We start from the raw sequence: 26114 nt of genomic DNA, 5'->3' as shown, positions 1-26114 counted from the left end.
CCCTGCTAACCCGCCTACCCTACTGACCAAAAGATACAGACCACCACATTGCGGTACTGAGCAGTACGAGTCGAGAAGAGGTCCGTAAACATTTCACATTTCAACGGTAAGGCAATTTCAATACAGTTATCTAATGTCGAAAACGAACCTAGCTATCGAAAGATACCTCTCTGTTCCATATTTAGTTGTTAAGTTAACACTTTGGCTTCCGAGTCGTGTGGAGATAGGTTAACCTAAGTTAATGTGTTAACTACAAACTGAAAGATAAACCGCTGTATTGCAACAGCTGCTCTTTTGTGCGACCACTTCTTATCTTTTCCATGTATTTCCAAACGTTGCGTTAGCCCACTAAGCGCTCCCTGGCCTTGTGTTGAAACATTTTTATCGACTCTTCTCGACTAAACATGTCCCGTTATCGTTTATCGGGATTCGGCTACACTCCTCTGAGTGGTAATTTTAACCCGTGCTGGTTATTAATGTGCAGTTTTTATTCCTACACACACACACACACACACACACACACACACACACACACACACACACACTTGCTTACTGTCCTCCCAGACCCTCGCTTTCAATACAAGAGCCCAAGCTAGCAGGCTAGCTAGCTAAATACTGAAGACGCCAGCTTGTCTATCTATTTTTAGGTGGTCAGACTATAAGCTTTTAAGCCACACTATACAGAGCGGCTGCTAAGGCCTTGGTGTGAATGAAAGCGGTGTTTTTAGCACGCTAAGTCACTTGAGTCAACCATTATTTGGATGCAAAGCTAAATCTCAGGTGTGCCCGTTACAGAGACGGCGGATGAGTGGGTGTATTTTCCACCAATCTCGCTGTACTACTCTTACTCTTTCTGTGTAAATATTAACCGAGAGAAAAAGATGGTCAAACATTTGTTTTAGCCCTGTGCTTCTTGGCTGAATAACAGCCGCATCTGTTTTGCTTCTCTTAAGAAGAAGAAGAAGAGGTGGGACCTGACATAGCACTGTTTTCCACACACTGCAACGGAGAAGCCCACTTCACTTTAAGGAAACAGAAGTGTTTAAATAATTGTAGCTTCTTTGAAGAAACAAAACCGAAATCTGTTTCATTTGCTGTGTATGACCACCGATATCCACACAGGGCACAAGGAAATGCCCTGAAGACTTTCACCAGTCAAAAGAGACAGTGAACGAAGTGAACAGGGAGATGTCTGTGCCAAGAAACTGTTGAGAAAGCAGCTCTTCACTGCGATAAACAGTGTGACTGCAGCCAGTGTCAAGAAGGCAAAATGTTAAATGGGGTTTATTGTTGTCACTGTACTCAGAGCTTTTGCAGAGAACGCCTCATTGCACAAGGGAAGCATGCCACACATTGAACAAGCATTTGACAAGCAAGAAAACAGATTTTTTTCGTTTAGTAAGGGGTAAAAAAATGTGATTCCTCTAGGCACAGCCATGAAAAACAGATTGGACAACAATACCACCATGAATTTCCTTTTTCCTCGAGTACTGGGAAAGAAATGGGGTTTCCATGCTGTCATTGACTATTGTGTGCCCCCCCCCAGTTTTTCATTTTAAATTTTAAATTTAGAAATTAAAAATATCTAACACAGACACACAAACGGTCTACTTTTTTTTTTTTTTTTTTTTATTTTTTTTTTATTAAATGACATCAGAAACAGCAGTATGCGACATTACGTGATGGCAGAGCTTCAGTTCATCCTTTGTCATTTTTTTTTTTTTTTTTTTTTTTTTTTTAATAAATAGGACAGGGGGAATGAATGAGAGAGAGAGGGGGAGAGAAAGAAAGAAAACCCAAGGGGAGAAGAGACGGTGAGAAGGGGGGGAAGAGAGACAAAAAAAAAAAAAACTCCTGGGTCACCTGTATGGAGAAAAAACAAACAAACAAACAAACAAACAAACAGAGGAGACAGCAAACAACAAAGAGCAACATAATAATAGAGAAAACAAAGCACCATCACAATAAACTAGCTAGTCATAGATATCAGTATTTACTAAGTAATAAACGATATTGTGCAGCACGCAAGATAGACAGCGCACAGTGTGCTTTGAGGCAGCAGCCAAGAAAGCTTTAGTCCGCGTCTGTGAATACCCATGTGTGCATACCTGTGTGGATCAGCATGCTTGCATTCCAAAGGTTTCTCCATGTAATGATCTGCTAGGGAGTGTGGGGGGGCCACAGCCCCATCCTCCAGGGTGTGAAGCGGGTATGGAGGAGATCAAAACTCCAGACATCCAGAGGCCCCCAGAACACAAGAGACCATGGAAGACCAACAGAGGGGCAGCCGCGCCACTGTTCCAGTAAGAGCTGAGGAGAGTCCCAGATGAGGGCTCACTCAGCAGCCGCGGAGCAGAAGCCAGGGGGGGTTGCAGTGACGCGCCCGTGAGCTCCGCCGGCCCCCAGCTGCGCCTGAGTGACCGAGCCCTAGGCCGAGAGGCCGGGGGCACCCCACCTCCAAAGGGGCCCGAGCGAGCCCCAGGCCCCAGGCCCCGACAAGCGGCCGCCAAGGAGTGAGCCGGTGTGTACCCGGACGCCCACCCCCAGACACAAAGAACCACCAACACACCGACACCTGAGGGAGTCCGCCACCGGCAGGGGAAGTGGTGGTGGGTGGAGATAGGCCTCCAAACCTTGGAGGGCCTGAGGTCAAACGGTCTACTTTTTGTTTGTTTGTTTGTTTATCAATGATGTTGGTTACAGGAAGCAATTAAAGTGTATGAGGTGGTGTAAGTATTATTATTTTTGTTAATGATAGCACCATTGTCTAGGTTTTGACATTGACATCATTTTTGAATCTAACTGACAGTAGCACCCTTATGAGTGATGTTTTCATGTGCCGACAAACTGTTAGTGGAAGCTTAGGGAAATTTTTGGGTCTAGCCTCTGCAGAAGAGAGAGAAGCAGACAGCGGCAGGAAATGAGGAGAGACACAGTTATGAACAGAGCAGGATGAGGAAGACGAGTGAGACACAAACTCCAAGACAGGGAAAAGCAGATAAAAGGGGGGAAGAAGCCTGCATGTGCACTCACCACAGAGTTTTAGTAAATAAAGCCTTTTGTGAAAGATACACTGGGCGCGTTAGCAGTGCATACTGCATACTGGTGTAGTGGTTTGGGTGGATTTGTTTTGTTGTAATAGTGATACCCATATAAAAATTACTTCTCCGTTACCTCTGCAGGGCAGACTGAAATAACGCACTCTTGGGCATAAAATTTAACTCTTGAATTATTCCCCATTAATTAAGTTTACATTTATTCTTCATTCATTCATTTGTCAAAAATATACTTGATGTATTTAATGTTAATAATTTTTTTATATTAATGTAATATGTGGAGTTAGGGTTTGCTGATGTGTTTAAAGTTTTACTAACAGTCCACGTGACAACCAGCGATTTCTGATATATCTGTCGAGGTGATGGAGGTCTTGGTTAACAATTAACACAGCTGTGACAGTGTCGGGGAAAAACGAACATTATGGGCATCATAAAAGTGGACCCAGCACCGTACTAGAGTGCTTTAGATTGTCAGGTGTGCTTGATAAGGTGACTAATGTTATCCTGCTATCCTTACCTTTCTCTCTAGAAATGTAGTAATCTATAGTAATATGCTTAACCTCTTTGAGGATTTTGTTCACAAATTTTAAAGTCATTTCAGACCAGGGGGTGGTGTGTGTGGCAGAGTTTTATTTTGTACTGGCATAAACTATATAAGTTGTAAACTTGTCAGGTGCCACAGTCCTTCTGTCAGTGCTTTTGAAGTGGGGTTGAACTGCAACACTAGGATTAAATACCCTTCATTCAGAATAAATAATTGTGAAGGGCCAAGGTGGTTAGTAACACAGTGTGCAGTCATAGCCAAAATTTTGTTTCTCATGCACATTGCTGCTTCATTTTTTATATAGATTATTTTTGAAATGTTTTCATGATATGGTGAGGTTTAAAGTAAGTTTAAAGAATGTTTAGTGGTAAATAAATTATTTCAATGATTTTATGATTTTATGTTGGTGCCACTGGCTAAACATTTGGTCACATGTGTAGTTTTTGAAACAAATGTCTTTTGTTTTACCTAAAAATGGAAAACCGATCAAATTGTAATTGGAAGTCATAGTTCTGGGCCATTAAAAGAGGTGAGTTTAGCGGAAAAAACTATACAATGTCAACATATAAGGTGAAGTAAGTTATCTAACAGAAGTGACCAAAATTGAGCTAACAAACAAGAGAAACACAAACACTGACACATGATGTAATTATGTAATTACAAAAACAAAACATGAAAGTAACTAAATATGTTAATAACTTTCTATGTTGTGTAGCTACTGGGTACATAACACTATTAATAACTTGTGTTCATGTATAATGGCTTTGACTGGAGTACTGTCCAGGATTACTGTCTAGTGATGGGTATTAAGAACCATAAATTCAAACTAGTCTGACACATGGTCCCTCTTAATATTTATGTAACGATTACTGATTCTAAGATGGCAATTTTTTATTCAAATTTCTAAGCACCCGTTAATAATTGTATTGCTGTCTGTTTACATCATGTGCCTTCTGGTCATAGGCTGGAATTTTCAAAATCCTCTTTATTTTTCTTTCTTTTCTTTTTTTTTTTTTTTAACTCTATATATCTCACTGAATTATTCTAAATTCTTTTTTGGTGGCTACTTCTAAGTTCACCGCCTCTTTCACTTCTTGTGCTTTTGGTGTGCCACAAGGTTCTATTTTGGAGCCTTTATAGTTTCTGATATATATGGTCCTTATGGTCCACATTTGTTATCACTGATACACAGATGACATTTAATTACATATCTCTTTTAAACCTCAAGATGTTTCTAAGTTCTAGATCTTGCATAGGTGCAAAGACTCTATTAAAAATTGGATGGCTCCCAATTTGCTCTGACTCGATAAAGAGAAAACAGAAGTACTTGTTTGTGGCCCTTGTGAGATTTGTGCCTAAAGTAATGGAAACATGAGGTCCCTTTTGCAAAAGTGGCGAAGAGACCTAGAGTTACACTAAGAAACTTTTGACTGAGTTTCAGCTTGGATGTTTGTGTTAAAGAAAGAAAGAACCTCAACAAAAAACAAAACAAAAAAAAACCTAACAAAAAACAAAAACAATTTTTAATTTCCTTGTAGTTTAATTTGGGATATAACAGTTGTATTCATTCATAGCCATTTGAAATGTTCCAAAGAATGGCACAACAGCATATAAAAATGTAAAGATAGGCTCTGGTGGGCTTGTTCTATGTTAGGCTAAAAAGAGTTAATGAAAAAGCAGCTAAATGCTATATACTGAATATAAAAAGGTAGTTGCACATAAATAAGGCAACACCAGCAAAATCAGAAAACTGATAAAAGGACCATTTGTTATATTAATAGGTATGGTTCAGCATATTTGGCTGCTTAACTAAAACACCAGCTTCTTTTGAACAGCCTCTCATTTCTAACACTGCTGGGATTAACTAAAATTAAGGTCTATTGTTTGCTGTCATTATCAAAATGACTCAGAACAAGGTTGGCATTGAGTTTCAGCACTCTTTAAAATCTTCCTAATTAGGGCTTGATCCCCACTGTGTGCTCCCTTTGGGTAGCAGTAACTTAGCCTAGTTTAAACTTAGTTCTGTGTAATAGTACCACTTACACTAACTAATTCTGTATTGTAAATTTTTGTTAATATTCAGTTTCTGTTTTTTATTTCATAGGTTTTATAATTTAAAAAATTAGATATTTATTTGATGACTGAAAATAGTTAGCATATTTGTGCTTTAATATGCAATCTTATGTGATAATGCTAGTAGCTAATGCACGTGTTAGTTGACTTTACATTTTATTGATCAACTGCTATTGGTTTAATTAAGCATTTATGGGCCAAGTAAAATGCAGAGCTTCAGTACTGTTTCTGCCATAATTAGAAACACATGAAATTTTACCACCACTCACATGATGCCCCAGTTTCTTGTGTCCTACAACAGCTTTTAGAAATCTAGGCTAGTAGCACGGAAATGTCAGGAAAGAAATTGTGTCAAAATACAAGATGGCATTTTAATAATTCTGCAACAAAAGGGCAGTGCATAAGTAGGAATTTCACTGGAGTTGATGTGTGAGCTTTAAGTTTTTAGTTGATGCAGGGCCATGACAAACACATGTTGGCAAGCATGATGGGTGGGTCTGTTGGTAAGACATTTTAAGCAGATCAAGCTACCACTGAAGGCCTTTTAATGGCTTATATTTTCCTCGCATACATCTGAGCTGGCTATTTTCCTTTTTGGTTTCTTTCAGGTAGCTCCGGTTCCTCTTTGCATCCCATATTAGTTATCGGACTTAGGGCTGCACCTTACCAGCTGCTTGCATCTCGTCACATGTCGTTATAGCCTTGTGGTGCTTTGGTGGAGCTATTATTTTATTATTTTTTTATCAAGTGATGAAACAGATTTCGCAAATTATGTAAGAAAACTGTTCCTGTTAAACATTTAAACAAAGTATTGTCCTCTGTAATAGCTACAATTTTAGGTACTGTATTGGCATAGGCTGACATGCTGGTCTCTCACTCAGACATCAGCTGGTGTCAGTGTTATGCATGTAAATGCATAGTATAACACTTTTCTATTACATAAAAATGTATAAGAATATTATTGCAGATTGTATGATACGGTGCAGCCTGGGGCTGGGCGATATGGCCTAAAATCCATATCGCGGTATAATTTGAAGCACGTGTAGTAACGATATATATCGCGATATATTCTTTTCTTCTGTATAAGGTATTTTCCACACTATAAGGCACACTTAAAGTCCTTTAATTTTCTCAAAAATCGAGAGTGTGCCTTATGTTTGAATTCTGGTTGTGCTTACTGACCTCGAACCGATTTTGGCGTGCAGAAATCTGTTAAAAAATGTTTTAGTACAACTTTGGTAAGCCGCACTGCTTGATAGATTGTCAGAGCATTACGGCTGCCGTAGTGAGGAGCTTCGCTTTGTAATCTGGGTCCAAAACTCCGTCTTCTTCAGGTCCCAAAGTCAAACAAACACTGAGAGTTAAAAACGGTCTAAATTCTTTCATCTTTAATAAAATCATCAGCCTTGCTGCTTTACCAGGTGTAACAATTAAGTTTAACATCCAGGCATCCATGAAAACAGAATTTCTTACATTTAACTGAATTAGAAGTTAACAGGAAGTTAGCTCGCTAGTTTCCACCTAAACATGACATACCATGTTGTGACTGAGAGATTTTTTTTAATTCAAACGTACAGCTCTGCTATCACTTAACATAATATGTCAACATAAATGAAAACAGAAAACTAAACAGCAGTGGCGTTTGCAGGGTTACTAAAGTTGGACTACCTGGTATATAATGTTGTCCTACGTGATTGCTAGCGACACAGCTATGTTAGCATAACATTAGCACAGTGAAGCTGGAGGATGAACGCCAACTTTTTTCCCACTCGATAAAAGTTAACGTGAGGGATTCTGGTGGTTAGAGACAAATGCAATCGCATAGCAGGGTGCTATACACGGGCCAAACTTCAGTCAGGAGAACAACTGAGATTATTTATCCACAATACGAGGTTAGTTATTAATATACTGCAACAACATGGAAATAGAACAGCTGCGAGAGAATTCAACATTAATGAATCAGTTACGGAAGTGGTGGAAGCGCAGTTTTTGGCTTTCCCCATATTTCAAAAGTGCTTCATCTCTTTGCTATGACTGTCACCCGGCATAATTTGCAGATGATAATGGTTGTAGCCGCTGCGATGCTTTTGAACAAAACAGGCATAGCTTGATGACATCATCAACATGCGCTATCGCGATATAGTCAAAATCTCTATTATTGGCCAAATTGATATAGTTTCTATCGTATATCATTTATATCGCCCACCACTAGTGCAGCCTTATTGTAGATTTTAGGCTGTTTTACAAGGAAAAATGAACCTAGTAATGTACTTGGGGTAGCTGGTATAACAGTGACCAAAGGCAGACCAGTGCTATGACATATGAAACACAAATTGTGTAGACACAAAGCATTGCTAGAAAGTCAAGTAAGAGATGATTTCCCATTCAGTTTACGTCAGTCGTATAATGAGGAAGCAGACTGCAAAAGATACAGTTTGAGCCTACATGGTAATGAGCTTTAAGACTAATCATACCTATACAATTTTGTCTGGTTCATGTTGCCCTAGCTTCCACATGACTAAACCTTTAACATACACTTTTATACCTAATGGATTAAGGAGGTCACATACATAGTTTAAATAAAATAGTACGTTAATATAGATGAGCAAGTAGCTGTTTTCCTTCCATTTGACCTTCCTTGCCATGAGGATATCAAAAGGGCGCACTGATTGCCTCTTCACGTAAAGACTGTTGAGGTTGCAAAGACCCAGAAGACTTGGAGTACAGTAAGTTAATGATCCTTAAAAGTCCAAAGTCCAGGCTAGTTGAGAATCATCATTGTGCTTTGTTGGCATTTAAAGTGTGCTTTAAATGTTTTACGATTTTTCTAAATGACATGAGCTATCAATTTTCTAGTTTCAGTCAGAAAACATTATTGGCAAGTTGGGAATTTTCTGCCCAAGTCTGCTAGGTCATTGCAGCTATGAGACTCGTCTTTGTAGTCAGATTGTTGATAATATGTAGTCAATGCTGGGTAATACACTAATTACTCCCTGTTGACAAGAAGTCTTCTCTGTGCTATCCCAGATATAATTTATGAAGTGTCTACACCACACACAGATGAACAGAGCATCTAGCTAATTTGTGTGATGATCCTCTGGGGCTGTATGGGCCTATCATCTTTATCCATGACCCATAAAGCCACAGGTGGTTTTCTCATTAGAAGACAGAAACTCTCAGTACATTGGTTGTTGTGACATTCAGCTCCCCCAGAGACTTGTGCAAACACCTATCCTATTTTTGCACCCTTGCACTGTCAATTAACAGATTGATATGAGATAACATTGTTTTGTGATAGCAGGATTTTTAAGGTATGAACAGCATATGTTGTAGGTTTCATAACATAAAGTAGTAAAATAATGATATGGAGGTAATATTTCAACAACTTCAATTGAATTCATTCAAGAGTGAATGAGTTTTGCCTTTGGGCCCTTTGGATTTTAAATCCAACATGGGAAGGAGTAGAAACGGCTCATTTTAATGACAGTATCATTCCATGGGCACTTTGTACTATACCTACAGTCATGCAGTTATAACCACAGTTCATAGTCTGGTCATGACAGTTGTCACTGTCACTGCAATATTATGCAAAACTTTCTAGTGGCTGTATCTTGTTCTTCATTTCACGTGGCTTCTGAAGCTGATTGGGTCACTTCAAGATATGATGCTTGCAATTGTGGTTTTTGCATTTATTTTTGGTCGCATTTCAAAGGGATCATGCCCCTCTGCAACACTAAATACACATTCTGTTATTTTAAGAAAGCAACATCAAGCTGTAGGTTAAATGAGAAAGTTGAGTGTGTTCATGGCATAGATTAAGTATTATTAAGAAGCAACTGTGCAAAAGCAAGGATGTTTACTTTGGTAGCATGTCTATCCTGATATAAAGTGCTAGGACTTTAAAAAACACAGTCGTCTCCCATTTTTATTTTATGTAGCCCGAGGAGATTATTCATTCCTGAGTATTCACCACTAAGGAAGTTTTAAAGTATAGAACCAGTGTGAATGCAAATGGATTTCTTCTCGTGAATCTGACCTTCTCAGTGGCTCTGTTTCTTAGAAATGGGACCATAGTCGAAGGAGTTGGCCTAACCAAATTAACTCATTCCAATGGCTCTCTGAACTACCATGTGATCACAGGAACAAACAGGGTTACATTTTATCAATGTAATATTTCACTGCAGCCACGTTAGCCCGGCTATGTAAATATTGTCCTTTCATTGTCTATGGGGGTGTTTGTTTGCGTGCTGTAAAGGGATACAGATGAGAGCGTCTTTTTCATTCATTGTTAGTGGGCTCCAAAGGTACAAAAAAAAAATTGTAATCGGATAGAAGTCTTTCAAAATCTCAACAAAGAAAAGGCCAACACCCTTAGATCACAGAACAGGAAGAAGATAAACGATTCATTTCTTTTTAAAAGCAGTTGTGTGGAAATATCATATTTGTTTACTTCCATTGACATAAAATGTTTTGTATTTACATTTACACAAAATTGTAATTGTATCACATGCAGACAGAGGTTAAAGGCAACACAAGCTTTTCACAAGTGAGATTTATTGGTGCAAAGTGGCGAAGTGATCTGCTGGCAGTTTTTCCTCATACTCTTAATAAATCAGTACTTATTCTGAGCTGTGAATATCAGAAAGTGTGTGCATTTCACCACTTACACTGGCGCACAAGTGGCACGGAGGGTGCAAAAAAAAAAAAAAAAAAAAAGTGTTAGGCTGCATACAGTGCTGTATCTACTGTAGCTCAGAAAGTTTATAGAGAATAGAAGTTATTACTGCGACGTGGCTGTGTGAATCTATGTCAGGTTAGTGAGATTTAAATAATTAAATCTCACTTTGGCAAGAGTTTAAAAAGAAGTTAAAATCTGGAATTGGTGCAACTCTTTGTTTTATTACTTGCCTGCAGTAGCAGGCAACATCCATGAGGGTCTTCTGTCCAAGAGTGTTGCTTGTATGCAAGCATGTGACAAAAGAGTAACTTCATTATTTCTAAATGTGCTTGGTATGGAGATTGGATTGATCACTGCCTAACAACAAAAGTAACTGTGTACCTTCCTCAAGACAAGTCATGTGGCATGCAAAGTCTATAGCCTACAGTTAAATAATTTTCTGATCGAATTATTAGACATCTACTAATGTGTGTATGGATGTAGCTGACGTAGTTAGAAAACTCTAATGCTGTATTTCATTTTATTTTACTTTAAATCTTGTGCATAGAATATAATTAGGACCTTTTTTTTTTTTTTTTACTGTGGCTTCTCTTCAACTGCAATAGCTTAGCTGTGTCTCAATGAGAAATAGCTAAATATGTAGCTTAAAAAAGGATTGTAACTTATGTTAGGGGGCAACTAACAGTTTTCATTAGCAGTTAATCTACCATAGTTTAAAAGTAAAGAGCCAAATTGAATAACCCTGGGCGCTGTGAATAAGAGACACTTGTACATCAAAAGCTGAAATCCATTAATTTTTTCCCCTCCACATAATTGGAGTTGAAACACAGAGTGGTTACTTTTATGTTAGTGCTATAATAAAAAAACAGAACTGCAATTTCACCACATTTGATTAATCAGAAATGAAGCACAAATAATTTTAATAACACTAACATTAGTTGCCCTTTTAAAGCAAAGTGATATGCTTGGCTAACTTCAAATAATTTGCACCTACAAAACCTGTGCAGAGTTGTTCTCAAAATAGCTGCGCAGCTGTTGATCTTTTTATATACTTCCACGCTTGTTGCTGCTAGGTACCTTGGCCCCCTGAATTGTTTTACATGGTTTGGAGACATTCCACTCTTCTTGTCATTGGTTAACTGGCCCCCCCAAAAAGGAAAAAAATTTAAATGCTCTGCAAAAAACATATCTACATGTTCCAGCTTGAGTGATCCACAGATAAACCAGCACAGGTGGGTCCGGTTTACTTGTGTCTGTGCACATTTATTTGTGGTAACATCTGTAGTGTGCATCTGTATTCGCAGCCCAAAATATGCAAGTCTGTACTTCTCCTAATTTCACAAAGCTGATTAATCATGCTGGGAAGTTTCAGCTCTCACAAGAGGCAGCCGTTTGTTTATAAATAAATGTGCAGCAAAATTCATAAAATCAGATAAAATATAAACACAATGTGTTTGCGTCCATTCATGCAAACATAAATTTTGCAACACGTAAGAAGGAGTAGTTAAACGCATCACACAGCTGACACTTTAAGCTCAAATTCATTTCAAGCATTTAAAAAGCGTGTATCTAGTGTTGGCCCAACAGAAAGTCATCAGTGTCTACCCTGTCAAGTACAGGAATGAATGTCGAGCAGAGCAACTGTGTTTTCAGAAAAGCTTTTTTTGAATTACTGATCTGAATCGACTCTCCGTTCATAGTCTTGATGTAAATGAGTCTCTTGGTCCCACTTTTGGCTCACCAACCAGACTATGGATGGTGGGTTTATGTTTGTCTGGTGATATATTGTTGCTCATGGGTGGTACTGTACTTGTGTTAAAACTATCCTTGTTAGAATAATTCTACTTTTTGTGTGCAACAGAGCTTACATGTGAAAATATGAGGAAATGGTGACATGATCTGCTTCTCCAAAATGCTTCTTTTACAATGATGGTTGCTTCCTTTGTTCTTTATTTCTTTCCATCACACCATGTGATGTATTTGTAGCTGTTAAACAACAATTAATTATTAATTTTATAGTTGAAAAGCATGCCCACATGCTTTTGGCCAGCAAGCCTTAGTTTTACGTGTAATGCTGAATTCCAAGTACTAGGCTCATTTGGTTTTAATGGCTGTGTTCCATTTTGGAAAATACCTGGTAGATAGTCGCTTCAGTTATTTACTGGCAGGATTAGAATGGCTTGTATCAAATATAGAAAATAGTGATGTTTATTCACCATTTTAATACCTGATAATCCGTGCCAGATGGGGAATAGAAAAGCTGACAATATTAGTCCTCGGCTAAAAATTGGACTACTTTCAGACAGTCTCTTCTGAAAAGGCATCATAGTGTTTCACAGCGGAAAACAATAAGTGACAGCGATAGTTGGTTGAAGAACGGAAGAAGGGCTACAGTGAGAAGTTTAAACCCCCATCTTCTTTTTCATCTTTGCACAACTGGCCACATTGTGAAATGCATGCGGAAGTCATCACTTGTGTTGGTGTGGGTTACTGAAGTGATTCAGCCATGCATCAAAGACTTTTAATGAATCAACTGGGTAGCTGCCTAAACCAATAATGGGTGAATAATCTTCATGAAGAATGCATACTTAATATTAAAATGAGACTTACAAACTTGTAACAGCTCATGTGAGTACTGTCCACATCGCTCAAGAAGTTAAATTTGCACAGTTAAGAAAGAACATCAATGGCACAGAGTAAAAACACCTCGTCTATGTCTACACAGTTGATTATCTACAGTTTATCTTTTAAGACATCTGCTTGCTTAACTTGTCACATCATAGGATGTGGACTTTGCACTGCTTTATGTGTACGACTAAAGATGCATATACATACATACATACATACATACATACATACATACATACATACATACACATCTTTGTTGCATTTCAAAATTCACAATAATATGAGGTTGAGGGTTTTGCTTGTTTGCTTGCAATCCTTAGTGTAATTTCTGTTGTGTGTGGAGCGCACACACACACACACACACACACACACACACACACACACACACACACACACACACACACCCCTTATGCTAGCAGAGAATCCTTAAGTTATAGGGTCACATAACCGTTACAGCCAATGAAAAAGTACCGCACCATACCTAAGTACCAAAATAACTAAACAAAAATATTGTTGAAAGGTGGTATCTTTCAAATTCAAATATAATATTTGTCCATGCAAATACACTCACTGGCCACTTCGTAGGGTCCACCTTGCCAGTAACAAGTTGGACGGTCTTTTGGTTTAAGAACTGCTTTAATTCTTTGTGCCATAGATTCCACATTTGTTGCGAGCATCCATGATGCAAATCTTTCTTTTCATCCCATCCCAAAGTTGCTCTACTGGATTGAGATCTGGTACCATGCCATGTTCACAAAACCAGTTTGACACTAGAAAAAGTTGCATTTCCTGCGAAAATGCTGTGTGAATGCCTTGTAGTGGAATCTGCTGAAAAAAGCAGAAGTAAAACTATGTGCTGAAAGGAGGTGAATAAACTGAAAATTCTGCAGAAAGAAGCAGAAATTTGTACTGACAATAGGTGAAAAAGTTCAACTGTCTCATGAAAAGAAAAGTTGCCCTGAGCAGGGTTTGAACCCGGGCCTCCTGGCCTTAAGGCGGCTACTCATCTCACTGAACCAAACTGGCGTACAGGAAACCAAAAAGTGATTGAGAAACTGACAATTCTGCTGAAATGAGCAAAGGATGCTTTGTGCTGATAAGGGGTGAAAAGGCTGAAAATTCTGCTGAAAATAGGTTAATCAGCAGAACTTCTGCATAAAACAGGTATAAAAAAAAAAGCAGAAGGTTGTACTGAATAGAGGTGAATCAGCAGAGTTTCTGCTGAAAACAGCTGGAAAAGCTGGGATTTGTGCTGAAAAGGGGTGAAAAAAAAATGAAAATTCTTCTGAAAAGGGATGAAGCTGAAATTTGTGTTGAAAAGGGTTAAAAAAAAAAAGTTTTGTTAACTGAAAAAAACGTTGCCATAAGCGGGATTTGAACCCTGCCCTCCCGGTCTGGGAACAGCTGCTCATCTCACTGAGCTAAAACACACCTCAGCCTGGCAAGCAAAAATAAGTGACCACATTGATAACGTGTTCCATTCATTTCAATGGGCAAAAATAATTGCATTAAAAATTTAATATCTCAAAAAGTATAGAGGTTATAAGCCGGCATAAGCAGAAGGAGCAGAATTGTTTAAAGTTTGAACGGCAAAAATCGGTTAAAAACTGTGGGACTAGTTAAGGTGCAAAAAACGTACGGAAGCAACAACAATAAAGAAAGGATGAAGAATAAAGAGAAACAGGCATTCACACAATTATTTGAACTTTGTTGACATGGCACATTATTGTGCTGGGAGCAACCATCAGAAGATGTGATCATAATGGGATGGACATTATCATCAGCAGTACTCAGTAAGGCTGTGGCATTTACACATGCTCAAAGTGTGATAATAAAATTCCCACACAATTACTGGCAACCCAGACTGATGATAGAAGGCAGGACAGATCCATGTTTTCATGTTGCATATAACAAATTCTGACCTTACCATCCATATGTCACAGCACCAAGAGCCATGCCCCGTTCCAAGTCATCTAAATCATCTTTCGTCCTCATTCTGGTACTGTGAACCTTAGATTATCTTAACAGTGTCTACATGCCTGAATACATGACGCTACTGCCATGTGACTCACTGATTAGATATTTGCTTTAAAGGGTAGATAAACAGGTGTACCTAATAATGTGGCATGGCATTCCATTGTACAGGTTACTTTATTAGTTTGAGAATTAGTTTGTTGTTTCCCTTTGCTTGTGTGAGATTATTTGCAAGTAAGCTGATTCATAGACCGAAGGTCGTTCGCACCCAGCTGACTCAGTGACAGCTAATCTCTGATCTGTCTTGCTTGTGAACTGTTAACACATTGTTGTAAATGCTGCTCTGCTTTGCTCCCAGCATGCTATGTCTTCATACACAGCTGGGATGTCACGTAGCTGGTCCGTGGGGGTACCATTAGCATTGTCTTTATTTATTAATTTTTTTACACTTCTTTTAGTAGTGTTTTGTATTCGTTGGAATTATTGAGTGATTAGGTCAAATTATTTCCCTGACATCAGCGAGAATAAATCTGATGCCAGGTGTTACTGCTTCTGTAGACAACCAAGCTTACAGCCTTTTTATTTGGCCCTGTTTTGCTGGCCTAAATGAAGAGGCCTCTGAGCAGATTGGAGGTGAGATGAGGTACTGATGTGCAGCTTGTTGTCCTGCCAACCGGTCAGTCTGCCAGTGTATTTAGCTGCTGCTGGCCTAGGCTGACCTGGCTGTATGAGGGCATGACTGCTGGCTGACTGCCCTCCTGACAGGGGTGGGGCTGACTTGGCGCTCAGCTCTGACCTTCATTCTGATTTATGAGTTCCTCTTCTCAGCCTGGTTCCCTCCCATCCTCCTGCTCTGTTGACCCATCCATGTGGTAGAGCAGAATTTGTCTCCAGATGTACATCTCTCTCCCAGAATCACAAGCAGGGCCTCCCTGTGTCAGCCGCCTACACCGCGGTGTATAAACAAACTAATGAAATGCAGCAGATACGTGAGTTCATCTTCTAGCTGGTGTAAAGATTTTGATGTTACTATGCACACTACAAAAAGAAAACTTAAGTTGAAGGTAAAAGGCACGATTTACTTGCAGAATGTTATTTTCTCAGAGAATATGAACGTTTGTGATTTTTTTTTTTTTTTTTTTTTTTTTTTTTGATTGATAATATTGTGAAACAACCTGAATTACTTGGTCAGCTAGCTTGACAGTCTACTCCAGCAAACTGTAGAAATTAGGATTTATCTGTGTTTGGCCCTGTCTCCTCTGCTTATTCCATGAGCGATGAATCCCTGCCTCACACTGTAGATGTTTTCTTTTCTCCTTCCATCTATCCATCACTTTCTCTTTCTTTGCATTTACCTCAGATATGTGAGCCTTTGTCAAATAGTAGTGATTTTGAACCAGAAACCCCCTTTTATGTTGCAACTCAAAAGAGGCACTCCATGACATGTTTTGTGTGTATTTTCACACCCTCTCAGCAGATAAGACTTATAATGTGCTCATGTTTGCATGGGAGGTCTCCCATCAACATCTATTTGAATCTGAAACCCTAACTCTGAATTAAATCTTTGGTGGTTTGATCTGTGGTTTGCAACATGCTGCTCTATTAAACGGAATGCACACACAGGCTTGCAGGTCTGGTCAGGCATCCGGTACAGGCCACACCCAGCAGCAGCCTAAGCCGGATGTCTGCATGCAAATTGACTTAGTGCCGTTTACTAGCATTATGAATCATGTTTTAATTTCTCTTAGGGTGGAGTATGTGGAAATGGATATATATGTCACCACTGCAGTCTGATTCACAGCATTTTATTTTTCACAGGGGTGAAGTGTATGGAAAAAGCTTGGTGAAGGAAGCTGCTGTGACTCACATCTGTTCATCTGTTGGTCCTAACCCTAAGAGATCTTGCTTCCTTCTTTTTCTTCATCACAATAAGAGGAGGCTTGGGCTCCCTCTAGGTGCAAAACTCACCATGTGCCAAAACTGGAGAGGATGTACCACTATCCTTTAAACAGCCAAATCTCTTTTAACCCTTAACCTCTAGTCTGGGGACCATCCTAATCCTCCACATTGCCCGCTGGCCAAAATGAGGAAGGTGGTGGCATGGACAGCAGAGGATGTTTCCCAGTGGTTGAGCAAAGCGGGAATGCCGGAGTACATAGATGCCCTCCAGCAGATGAATGGCCCTGCTTTACTCAGGCTCACAGAAGCAGATTTCCAAAAGCCTCCTCTCTCACTGGTGTCGTCTGATTGTGGGCAGCAGCTGTTGGAGCGACTGGAGACACTAAAGCTAGAGACACACATGGAGGCTCATAAAAACGGCCACGCAAATGGGCACGTTGGTGGAATATCCAACGGAAGTAGTAAGTCCCACAGAAATGGCACATTGAAGGAATTCCAGGACATGATTCAAATTCCTATCCCTACAATGGAGGCTACACCATTCCCTGCTGAGTGGGGGAAGACGGGCATAGCATTCCTCTATGCGGTGGTGTGCTTTGTCACCACCACTGTTGTCATCTCGGTTGTCCACGAGAGAGTCCCGACAAAGGAGCACACTCCACCACTGCCCGATAAGTTCTTCGACTGGTTTGATAGGATAGAGTGGGCTTTCTCCATCTGTGAGATAAACGGCATGCTCCTGGTGGCACTCTGGCTCATACAGTGGATACTTCTCAAGCACAGGTACAGTCACCGTCTCAGTTAGGTGTAAACTTTTAGCTTGTCAAAGCTAAAATTTCATTTAAATGGAAATATATTATTCTTTTATTTACTTTCTTTCTCTTCCCTCTTCTTTTTTTCTCCAGGTCAATAATAGGCAGAAGGTTCTTTTTCATTGTGGGCACACTCTACATGTACCGGTGTATTACAATGTACATCACTACTTTGCCTGTTCCTGGGATGCACTTTAAATGTGCTCCAAAGGTATGAGCATGAATAGTTTGTTTCTTAACTGATTTTGGAACAAATGTTGTCTCCACTGATTGTATTTGTCCATCTATTTTTGCCATGGGAGAGTCAAGTAGTTGCTCAACTTTCTTTGGGTTCCTATTTTGCAAATGCTAGGAAAGCATTTTCATATCTCCTTATTGGAAGCCTTTGTATCAAGAATGAGAAACAAAAAGCCCAAGGGCCAGAATTGGCTGACTGGTCGAAAAAACAATGTCAGGTAATAAATTTGTAGTTAAAGTTCTTTGACACAGCCAAAAAAGGGGACTTTCACTTACCTGTACCACTTGTATGGAAGCCCGTTTCCGCCACTAAAAAAACAAACAAACAAACAAATATCCATAACACGAAATTTCAACTTATTAACTCGAAATTTCAAGTTACTTTTCTCAAAATTTCGAGTTAATCTACGTGAATGAGGTCACTTTCTTGTTACCTGGAAGCATATGGCGCAGAGTAACACGCACTCAAAACCGGATTGCAAACATTTGGCGCTTTCACGAGTACGTTTGCTGATAGTAACGCCATGTGATTCAGCTAATAACACAAGGATTTCATCATTTTTGAAGCCACGCTGAAATTACTCAGCAATCTGTGCATTCATGACTGGATGTAATACCAGTAGCTTAGCTGTAGCATTTGTACCTGAAGGCTTCAGCTTCCGGGTAACAAGGAAATGACGTCATTCACGTAGATTACTGATTGGCAGTGCTTACTCGAAATTTCGAGTTACTTTTCTCAAAATGTCAAGTAAATAAGTTGAAATTTCGAGTTAATAAGTCAAAATTTCGAGAAAATAACTCGAAATTTTGAGTTATGGATCTTTTTTTTTCTTTTTCTTTTCTTAGTGGTGGAAACGGGCTTCCATTGAGATCAAAGTTGGCTGGATTGGGCCCAAGAGTTTGACATCCCTAAATCAAGGCTTTCTGTGGGGATAATATCTTCTTTTACCTAGCTTAAAATATTATTTTAGGATCATGCTACTAAAGTTTAGGTCATGTAGCCTACCTTGCTCATGTTGACATATTTGGGGGAAATGTAAGATTGATGGCAGATAAGCCACACAGCCTTTCTGCCCCGATAGTGTCGTACACCGTTGCTTTTTGCTGTTATGTAAAAATACCACACCACTTCCTCCGGTGGTGCAGCAAAGCCTGAGGAAGTTGGTCTTCAAATAACAAAGATGTGTTTGTTATTTGACTCTGTATGTTAAAAGAAAATATAAAATCCACATAATATTATGGATATTAACAGATACTACAGCATTACAGTTCTTTTTTTCATGGTTCAAACATCTCAAAGGGATTCATCATGTATTGTTACTTTAAACTTTGCTAATTAAACTATAGTCATGTGAGAAAACCTTTCACAGAATTCCTGTGGAGAACGTAAGCAACCTTGCAGGTTCACTAGCTTGCAGAACCACTTTTAGCAGTAATGACTTGTTTTGTATTCGACTTTATCGGTCTCTCATATCAATGTAATACTAATAATAATGGATTGCATTTATATAGCGCTTTTCGAGACCCTCAAATCGCTTTACAATTCCACTATTTATTCACTCTCACATTCACACACTGGTGGAGGCAAGCTACAGTTGTAGCCACAGCTGCCCTGGGGCAGACTGACAGAAGCGAGGCTGCCATATCGAGCCATCGGCCCCTCTGGCCCAACACCAGTAGGCAGTAGGTGAAGTGTCTTGCCCAAGGACATAACGACCGACCGACAATGTGGGAATATATTGTGTCACTCGTCTTTACAGCATTGCTTTTACTGGAGTTTGTGGACATAAGTTTATGCACAGCTGTTTTAATGGCTGGCCACAGCATTTCTATTAGGTTGATGTCTAGACTTTAGATCCTGCAATGACCCAGTTAGATTCTTTTCCCTTTCAGCCTCTCTGTTATAGATTTGCTGCTGTGCTTGGGTTCATTGTCTTGACCTAATTTAGGTCAAACTGTCAGACAGATGTCTTCACACCTGACATTAGAGCACTTAAACGTAGGCTACGTCCGCACTAATGCGTTTTTGTTTGAAAACGCATCGTTTTCTCTCCGTTTTGGCCTCCCGTCCACACTGAGACGGCGTTTTCCTCAAGGAAAAACACAGCGTTTTGAAAACGCTCTCGAAAACGCATACATTTCAAAACAGAGCTGTCCCGTCACAGAGTGGACACTGGAAAACGCAGACTTTCTAAAACGATGACACATTTTAGCCATGTGATGCAGTCATGTGACCAATTAAACAAAGATAGCAGAGGGCATTATACAGCAGTTGTTTTGATTGCTCTCAATTTTGACAGCCCTTAAAAAGATTAATATCAGTTTGTACATGCTCCAGATAGCTTTTCTTCAAATTCTTTAATTCTCACTTGCTTTTGCGCATGCGCAGGACTGGAACGTAAGCGTTTTGGCCCGTTTCAATGTGGACGCTCAACTCTGTGAAAACGAGCGTTTTCAGACCTATCCGGGCTAGTGTGGACGTAGCCAGAGTCAGCTCAATGATTGCAAGGTGTGCAGGTCCTGTTGCTGCAAAATGAGTCTAAATCAAGGCCCCTACACTACTTTGCTTGACACTTGGTGTGAGGTGTTGGTCTTGACATGCTGTGTTTGGTTTTTACCAAACATCTCCACTGCGGTCTTATTTCTCAAGTCCTGTGGTTTGTTCAGATGCATCATTTTAGAGACGAGAGGCTTTCTTCTAAAAATCAAAACAAAAAAAAACCCACACCTGAATGCGCCAGACCAGCAAACTGCATACATCTCTGCTTTTATAGGAATTGTCAGTTGCTGATGATTTATTAATCAGATGTATTTGATTAGCAGAACCTGGCTGCTACTACCCTTCTTAATTCCTGTGGAAGCAGTAAGGCTGTACTTACAGTTTCACGGGACTGCATAGGTTCCTGTGAAAACTCCTTTTTCCACACTGTATATTTTGCTTCCAATATAGTCGTTTTTATGAGCGTATGGTTGCAGAAGCTTTCACTTGTAACCAGGTATTTTGCAATTGTCATATCTTCAGTATGGTTTACCTATATCTAAGTAATATAATTGTCATAAAATAATGGAATTTGGGAATTCAAAGGAAAGCTAAAAAGCAACGACAAACTTTTACATTTTTGCTTTTTATAAGTTATGTGCACACACTTGCCGATGGCGTCTTACTTTAGAGGTGAATTAATGAACGACTGTGTTTCTTTCAGCTGCTTGGGAACTGGGAGGCACAGATGAGGAGAGTAATGAAAATGATTGCCGGTGGGGGACTATCCATCACAGGTGCTCACACTATGTGTGGAGATTACCTGTATAGTGGCCACACTGTCATGCTGACACTAACGTACCTCTTCATCAAAGAGTGTAAGTTTAACTTTGTCTATGTTGCAGTTTAATTAAGAATATATTGTAATATTTTACTTCTAGGGTCAGTTCCCTTTCTCAAAGTCAAGCTTTCTGTTTAAATCTGATGATTTTGACAGTCCCATAAACCATTTAAAAATGTGTGGGGTTCCCCCCCCCGATTTTCTCTGCTACTAAAATTAGCATTAAGATGGACTTATATTATATATCTTCGATTTACCAACTAGCCTTTCGGTTTTAGTGCCTTTGGCATCACATTGATATTTCACACTCGAGTAGATACTGTGACACAACAGCACAAGCAAATGTGGACCCTGTGTAAAAGTGAAGAGGAAGTGTTTCCGTCTCGACATTTTTTTTGTTGTTGTCATCTTAGTGTCAGTTTGTTTATTTGTAGTTTGGTTGCATAACAACAGTTTCTGTTGCTCAGCAGGCGTTAACCATTATCTAACCACCCCCCACCCCCATTCCCCCCACCCCCACCAACCTTGTTTACTGCTAACCCAGAATGCGGATGAAATGCTGTAGCTTTTTTAACTGCTTTATCATATTGTGGCAATGTTTTTGATTAAATCCTGGTTTTCATTCGCCTGTGATACATGGCACTGCAGTGCTGGTTGATACAGTGGTGACATCTAGTGGTGAAAAGAAGAAAAGCTTTAAGTAGTGCTGTAGGGTCACACTGACACATCAGTACCAGCTGATACAGGAGTTGGAATTCATAGGAGAAAACAATTTTTTGGTATATGGTTTGTTCTTTCTGGTGTTTTGAACTTATTTTTCCCCCTCTCTTTTTGGTAGATTCTCCAAAGCGATTCTGGTGGTATCACTGGCTTTGCTGGACTCTGAGTGCAGTGGGAATAGTCTGCATCCTTCTTGCCCATGACCACTACACTGTGGATGTGGTTGTGGCCTACTTTATCACTACACGTCTCTTCTGGTGGTACCATACTATGGCGAACCAACAGGTGATTGTACCATTTATGTTTGTCTGCTAGATTTATATTTTTTATTTTTTTGGACAAAGATAATGTCATCAAAGTAAAGATGCCTAATCTTGCTATAAAACACAAAATTAGCAAAATCCTCTTTTGCAATAAAGAGTTGAGCAATGAAACATACCAAAGGTCCCTCTAGGTTCCTATCTATATCATATATTATAATGTCGTCATGTTGCCTAGCAACCACATACTAGTGGGCTAAAATCATGTGTAGCATAGACATGTACTAGAATTCAAATATGCTGTTTTGGAGTGAATAAAGCTGAATAGAGCCTGTGCTTTAGTACGTAAGTTGTATAGTGTATGAGTTATAGGTACCATTACAAGGTCTTAACCTGCCACAATAGGAATTGTGGCTCAGTTGTGATCTCTCCTTTTTGTTGTTGTTGTTGTGTTTCAGTCGCTGAAAGAGACATCACAGAGTAACCCATTCTCACGGGTGTGGTGGTATAGACTGTTCCAGTACTTTGAAGAGAACGTGAACGGCCCGGTCCCCCGGAACTACCAGCTGCCATTGTCGTGGCGAGCGTTGCACTGGAACCACAGCGTGAAGTACAGCAGACTGGACATCCAGTGACCCCTATCATGTTAAAGCAGGCGAGGACTGTGACTTCCATAAGTGCTGTTTTTAACCAAGGAAGATGGCACTGTCCAATGTAGCGCTGTCCTTTCACCTCTAGTAACACCCTTGTCCACATGGGTAGCACTGTGACCCACTTAGTATTTTCTTGTTCCTCTCTTCGTTCTTTTCTGACAGTGTTTGTCGACACAGAGCACTAATTTATTTGTTTTTGTTTCCATTTCAAAGGTAACATACATTTCTGCTTTTATAGTACATCTATAAAGCATTTAAACACTTTTTTTTAAAAACTCGACTTGTTTGTCAAAACGACACACACAAGTTTTCTTTCCCTATCAGCACAAAAGAATAGTCGATGTTGTCATATTCTCAAATTTTTAGTGCAAATGGGTCAATCAGAGATTTATGTAAGAACCAAAATGCCATAAGTATTTTTTCCCTTTTTTTTTTTTTTTAATAGCAGCTTAATTTTTGTAAACTATCCTTGCTGAAACGAGTCAAAGGTGCAAAAATAGTTTTTCTAAACATTTCAGACTTTATTTTTCAAAAACAAATGATGTCCAGAGAAGATTTTTAGATTTTTATCTTTTTCAAGATGGATAACTGAGAGCATAAGAATCCAGTGTGGTATAATATGTTTCCAGTGCCTTCTTTTGCTTGATTGTAAGTACTATATGTAATGTGTCTGTCTGCAGCGGTACCTTCCTCGTACCGTGGTGTGGTCACAGTCTCGTTCCCATGAATGTATAAAACAACTACGCCAGCCTTGCCAGAAGATTGGTCTTCCCAAAATTAAGTGCAGAGACAGGACGTATCCAGTTTGGTTGTCAGTGCTCTTTGATGTCAGTTTGTGCTTAGCTGGTTAACTCTGTTCTACCAGAAACAATGACTGTTAATTGTATTTTGTTCATGTCTAAAGCGTTTCCTTTTCACCATGGTTTAACCGCCACCGGCTATGTTCAAAGCCCAACCACTGATGCTCAGTTGCATGCTACACCACATCTGCTAGTTTTACTTTGCAACAGTATCTGGAAAAATCACTCCCTAATTGGAAGTTGCATATGAAATGTCTCTGAGGTGCTGAGTTGAGTTATTCTGGGTCTGTACACGTCTTGTGCATCAATGCAGAATCTCTTCCTCAGGAGATAATGAGCCCCTCTCTTGTTCCCCACACGGAGGTCTTTGTTTGAAATCAGAATTAACCTCATTAGAGTATTGTCGCGTAACCTTTTTGGTGATGAAACGTAGAGGGAAATGTTCAGCGTGACACTTGTGTCGAGCTGAGGAAATGTCAACAAAAAAGAAACTTGAATCAAAGTTTCTGACCATGTTTGGAATGAATTTACCGACTTCGTACATGTGCTAAATCAGGCTGCTATCCAACAGTTTGAGAAGAGTAAGTGCAACACCCAAACAATCCTCTTTCTCGAAGTCACAAACAATGAGACTTGTTTGTGGTTTGTGAGGAACAAACTGAACCATGATGCACAGAGCTGGTGACATTTTTGGCCATAAGCGTGCAAGAATTAACTTCCATGAATGTGAAAATGCGTCCTTATTGATCGAAATAATTAGATTTTTGTTTTGTTTTTTGTTGGGTTTTTTTTTTTTGTAACTGACTGAATTGTAGAGTATTACACAAAAGTTCATATATAGGGAATCATTAACCTTGCTACATGAATCTGTAACTTCAAATTAAGCTCAGTAGCGCTGCACTAATTTAGTTGCAATATCGGACAAGCCCAAATAAAGCGTGCAACTGGTGTGATTATATTCTTTAAACTTTCAAATGAAGGCAGTAAGAACATACCATTATTTTCAAATCGATCTCATGAGCCTAGTAGCGTTTAATCCCAATAAGAGAGCCTTGATGTTTGAGACAGATTACAGCACTAGCTTCACCTCCTTCTCGTAGCATTGTCCAATCATTTCACTTTTCTAAAGAATCATCAGCTCAGTTTCAAAGAGCACAGCAGCTCCCTTGCATACAGCCATATTCTTGATTTTGGCTTATGCTTGGTCAAGACACAGTTCTCTTTGAGGGCTTGGATAAGAATAAAGGTTGGGTTTAATGTTTGTCAGTTAGTTTGCCAATCAAGTCATTATTTCTTTTTGTTGTTGTCTTGTCCCTCTTTAAATGTCACACTCACACTTTTTTCCTTTTTGTTTGAGTGTTCATACCAGATATTTGTAAGATATTATAAATGAATCTACTTGGGATGTTTTTGAATAAAACATTTTACTATAATGTATTTGACTTGTTTGTGCCTTTTCTTTAAAATTGACTCCCCCCCCCCCCCCCCCCCCCCCCTTTCTGTGAAATTGTTGAACCTGAACATGACGTCATGGCAGATCTAACTAACATCCAGCAGATGGACACATTGAGCTGGATAAATAAGAGCAGTGTAAGGAGGCCTGGCTTCTGTCAGAAGATGGTTTCACTTCCAGTATACAGCTAATTTGTGCAATACTCTACTGATAAAGTTACAAGGCAGGCTTAAAGTTCTTTCGACATATATTAAGAAATGCCAAAAGTATATTTTCTGGGCCAACATTATTGCGTAAACAGGGGAATAGAAACTTGTGAATATTACAGCTTTCTTTTTTCATTGTAGGTCTTCTTTTTTTACCTTTCAAACAAGTCTCTCTCATGTTTGATGCTTTAGTCGTTCTGTAATCCCGCCTCTCATCCATACAGCTGTTTATTGTCAGCCAATCCAACAAACTGGGGCTCTTTGAATAAACGCACCATTTATAGCTGAAAACGCTGCTGGAAAAAAGGATGTTGTGAGAGCTGAGGGTGGATAAGAGCAGTGGCATTACACACGAATGGTTCAACAATGGAACTTAGTCTGGGGGAAAAGGCTATATTAAGCTAACGAGAGCCATAAGTGTGAGAGAATCTGTGGGCTGTTGTTATGATACACATCACAAAAAAATTGTTTTAAAAGCATTTTCCATTAACATCAATACTTTAGGTTTGGTAGACGTATTGACCTTGTAAGCCCACAACCTGGTTTTACGTTTTGGTTCAAATGTTGCTACATCCTTTGGATGACCACAGGGATTGTTTTTTCCTAGGAAAATAAATAAATAAGCAGAAGCAACAGATTAATAAACCTTTTTTCCTTGCCATATGGTTTCTGGGGCATTCAACAATACGTGTGACTTCCTCTTTTTCCAACTGATTCCCAACCATCAAACCAAAACAAAACTCTTGCATGAAATCTGTCTGGGATGTTCATGTTGGACCGTGATTTCTCACAGTAACAACT

The 26114-nt window shown here is 39.4% G+C and overlaps 1 protein-coding gene across 1 annotated transcript; it reads left to right on the top strand.

The window, feature by feature from the left end:
* Window positions 1-8: 8 nt before the first annotated feature.
* LOC309720970 (phosphatidylcholine:ceramide cholinephosphotransferase 1-like) lies at window positions 9-25091 on the top strand. The gene is made up of 6 exons (XM_082558253.1): window positions 9-106; window positions 16772-17635; window positions 17758-17875; window positions 21105-21258; window positions 22060-22226; window positions 22660-25091. The coding sequence occupies exons 2-6, from the start codon at window positions 17037-17039 to the stop codon at window positions 22834-22836; spliced, it is 1215 nt and encodes a 404-aa protein (XP_082414379.1). The 5' UTR covers window positions 9-106; window positions 16772-17036; the 3' UTR covers window positions 22837-25091.
* Window positions 25092-26114: the final 1023 nt, after the last annotated feature.

Source organism: Aulonocara stuartgranti (assembly GCF_965226115.1).
Source record: "Aulonocara stuartgranti genome assembly, chromosome: 13".
Lineage (NCBI taxonomy): Eukaryota > Metazoa > Chordata > Actinopteri > Cichliformes > Cichlidae > Aulonocara > Aulonocara stuartgranti.
This window is presented reverse-complemented; position numbering and strand designations above follow the sequence as displayed.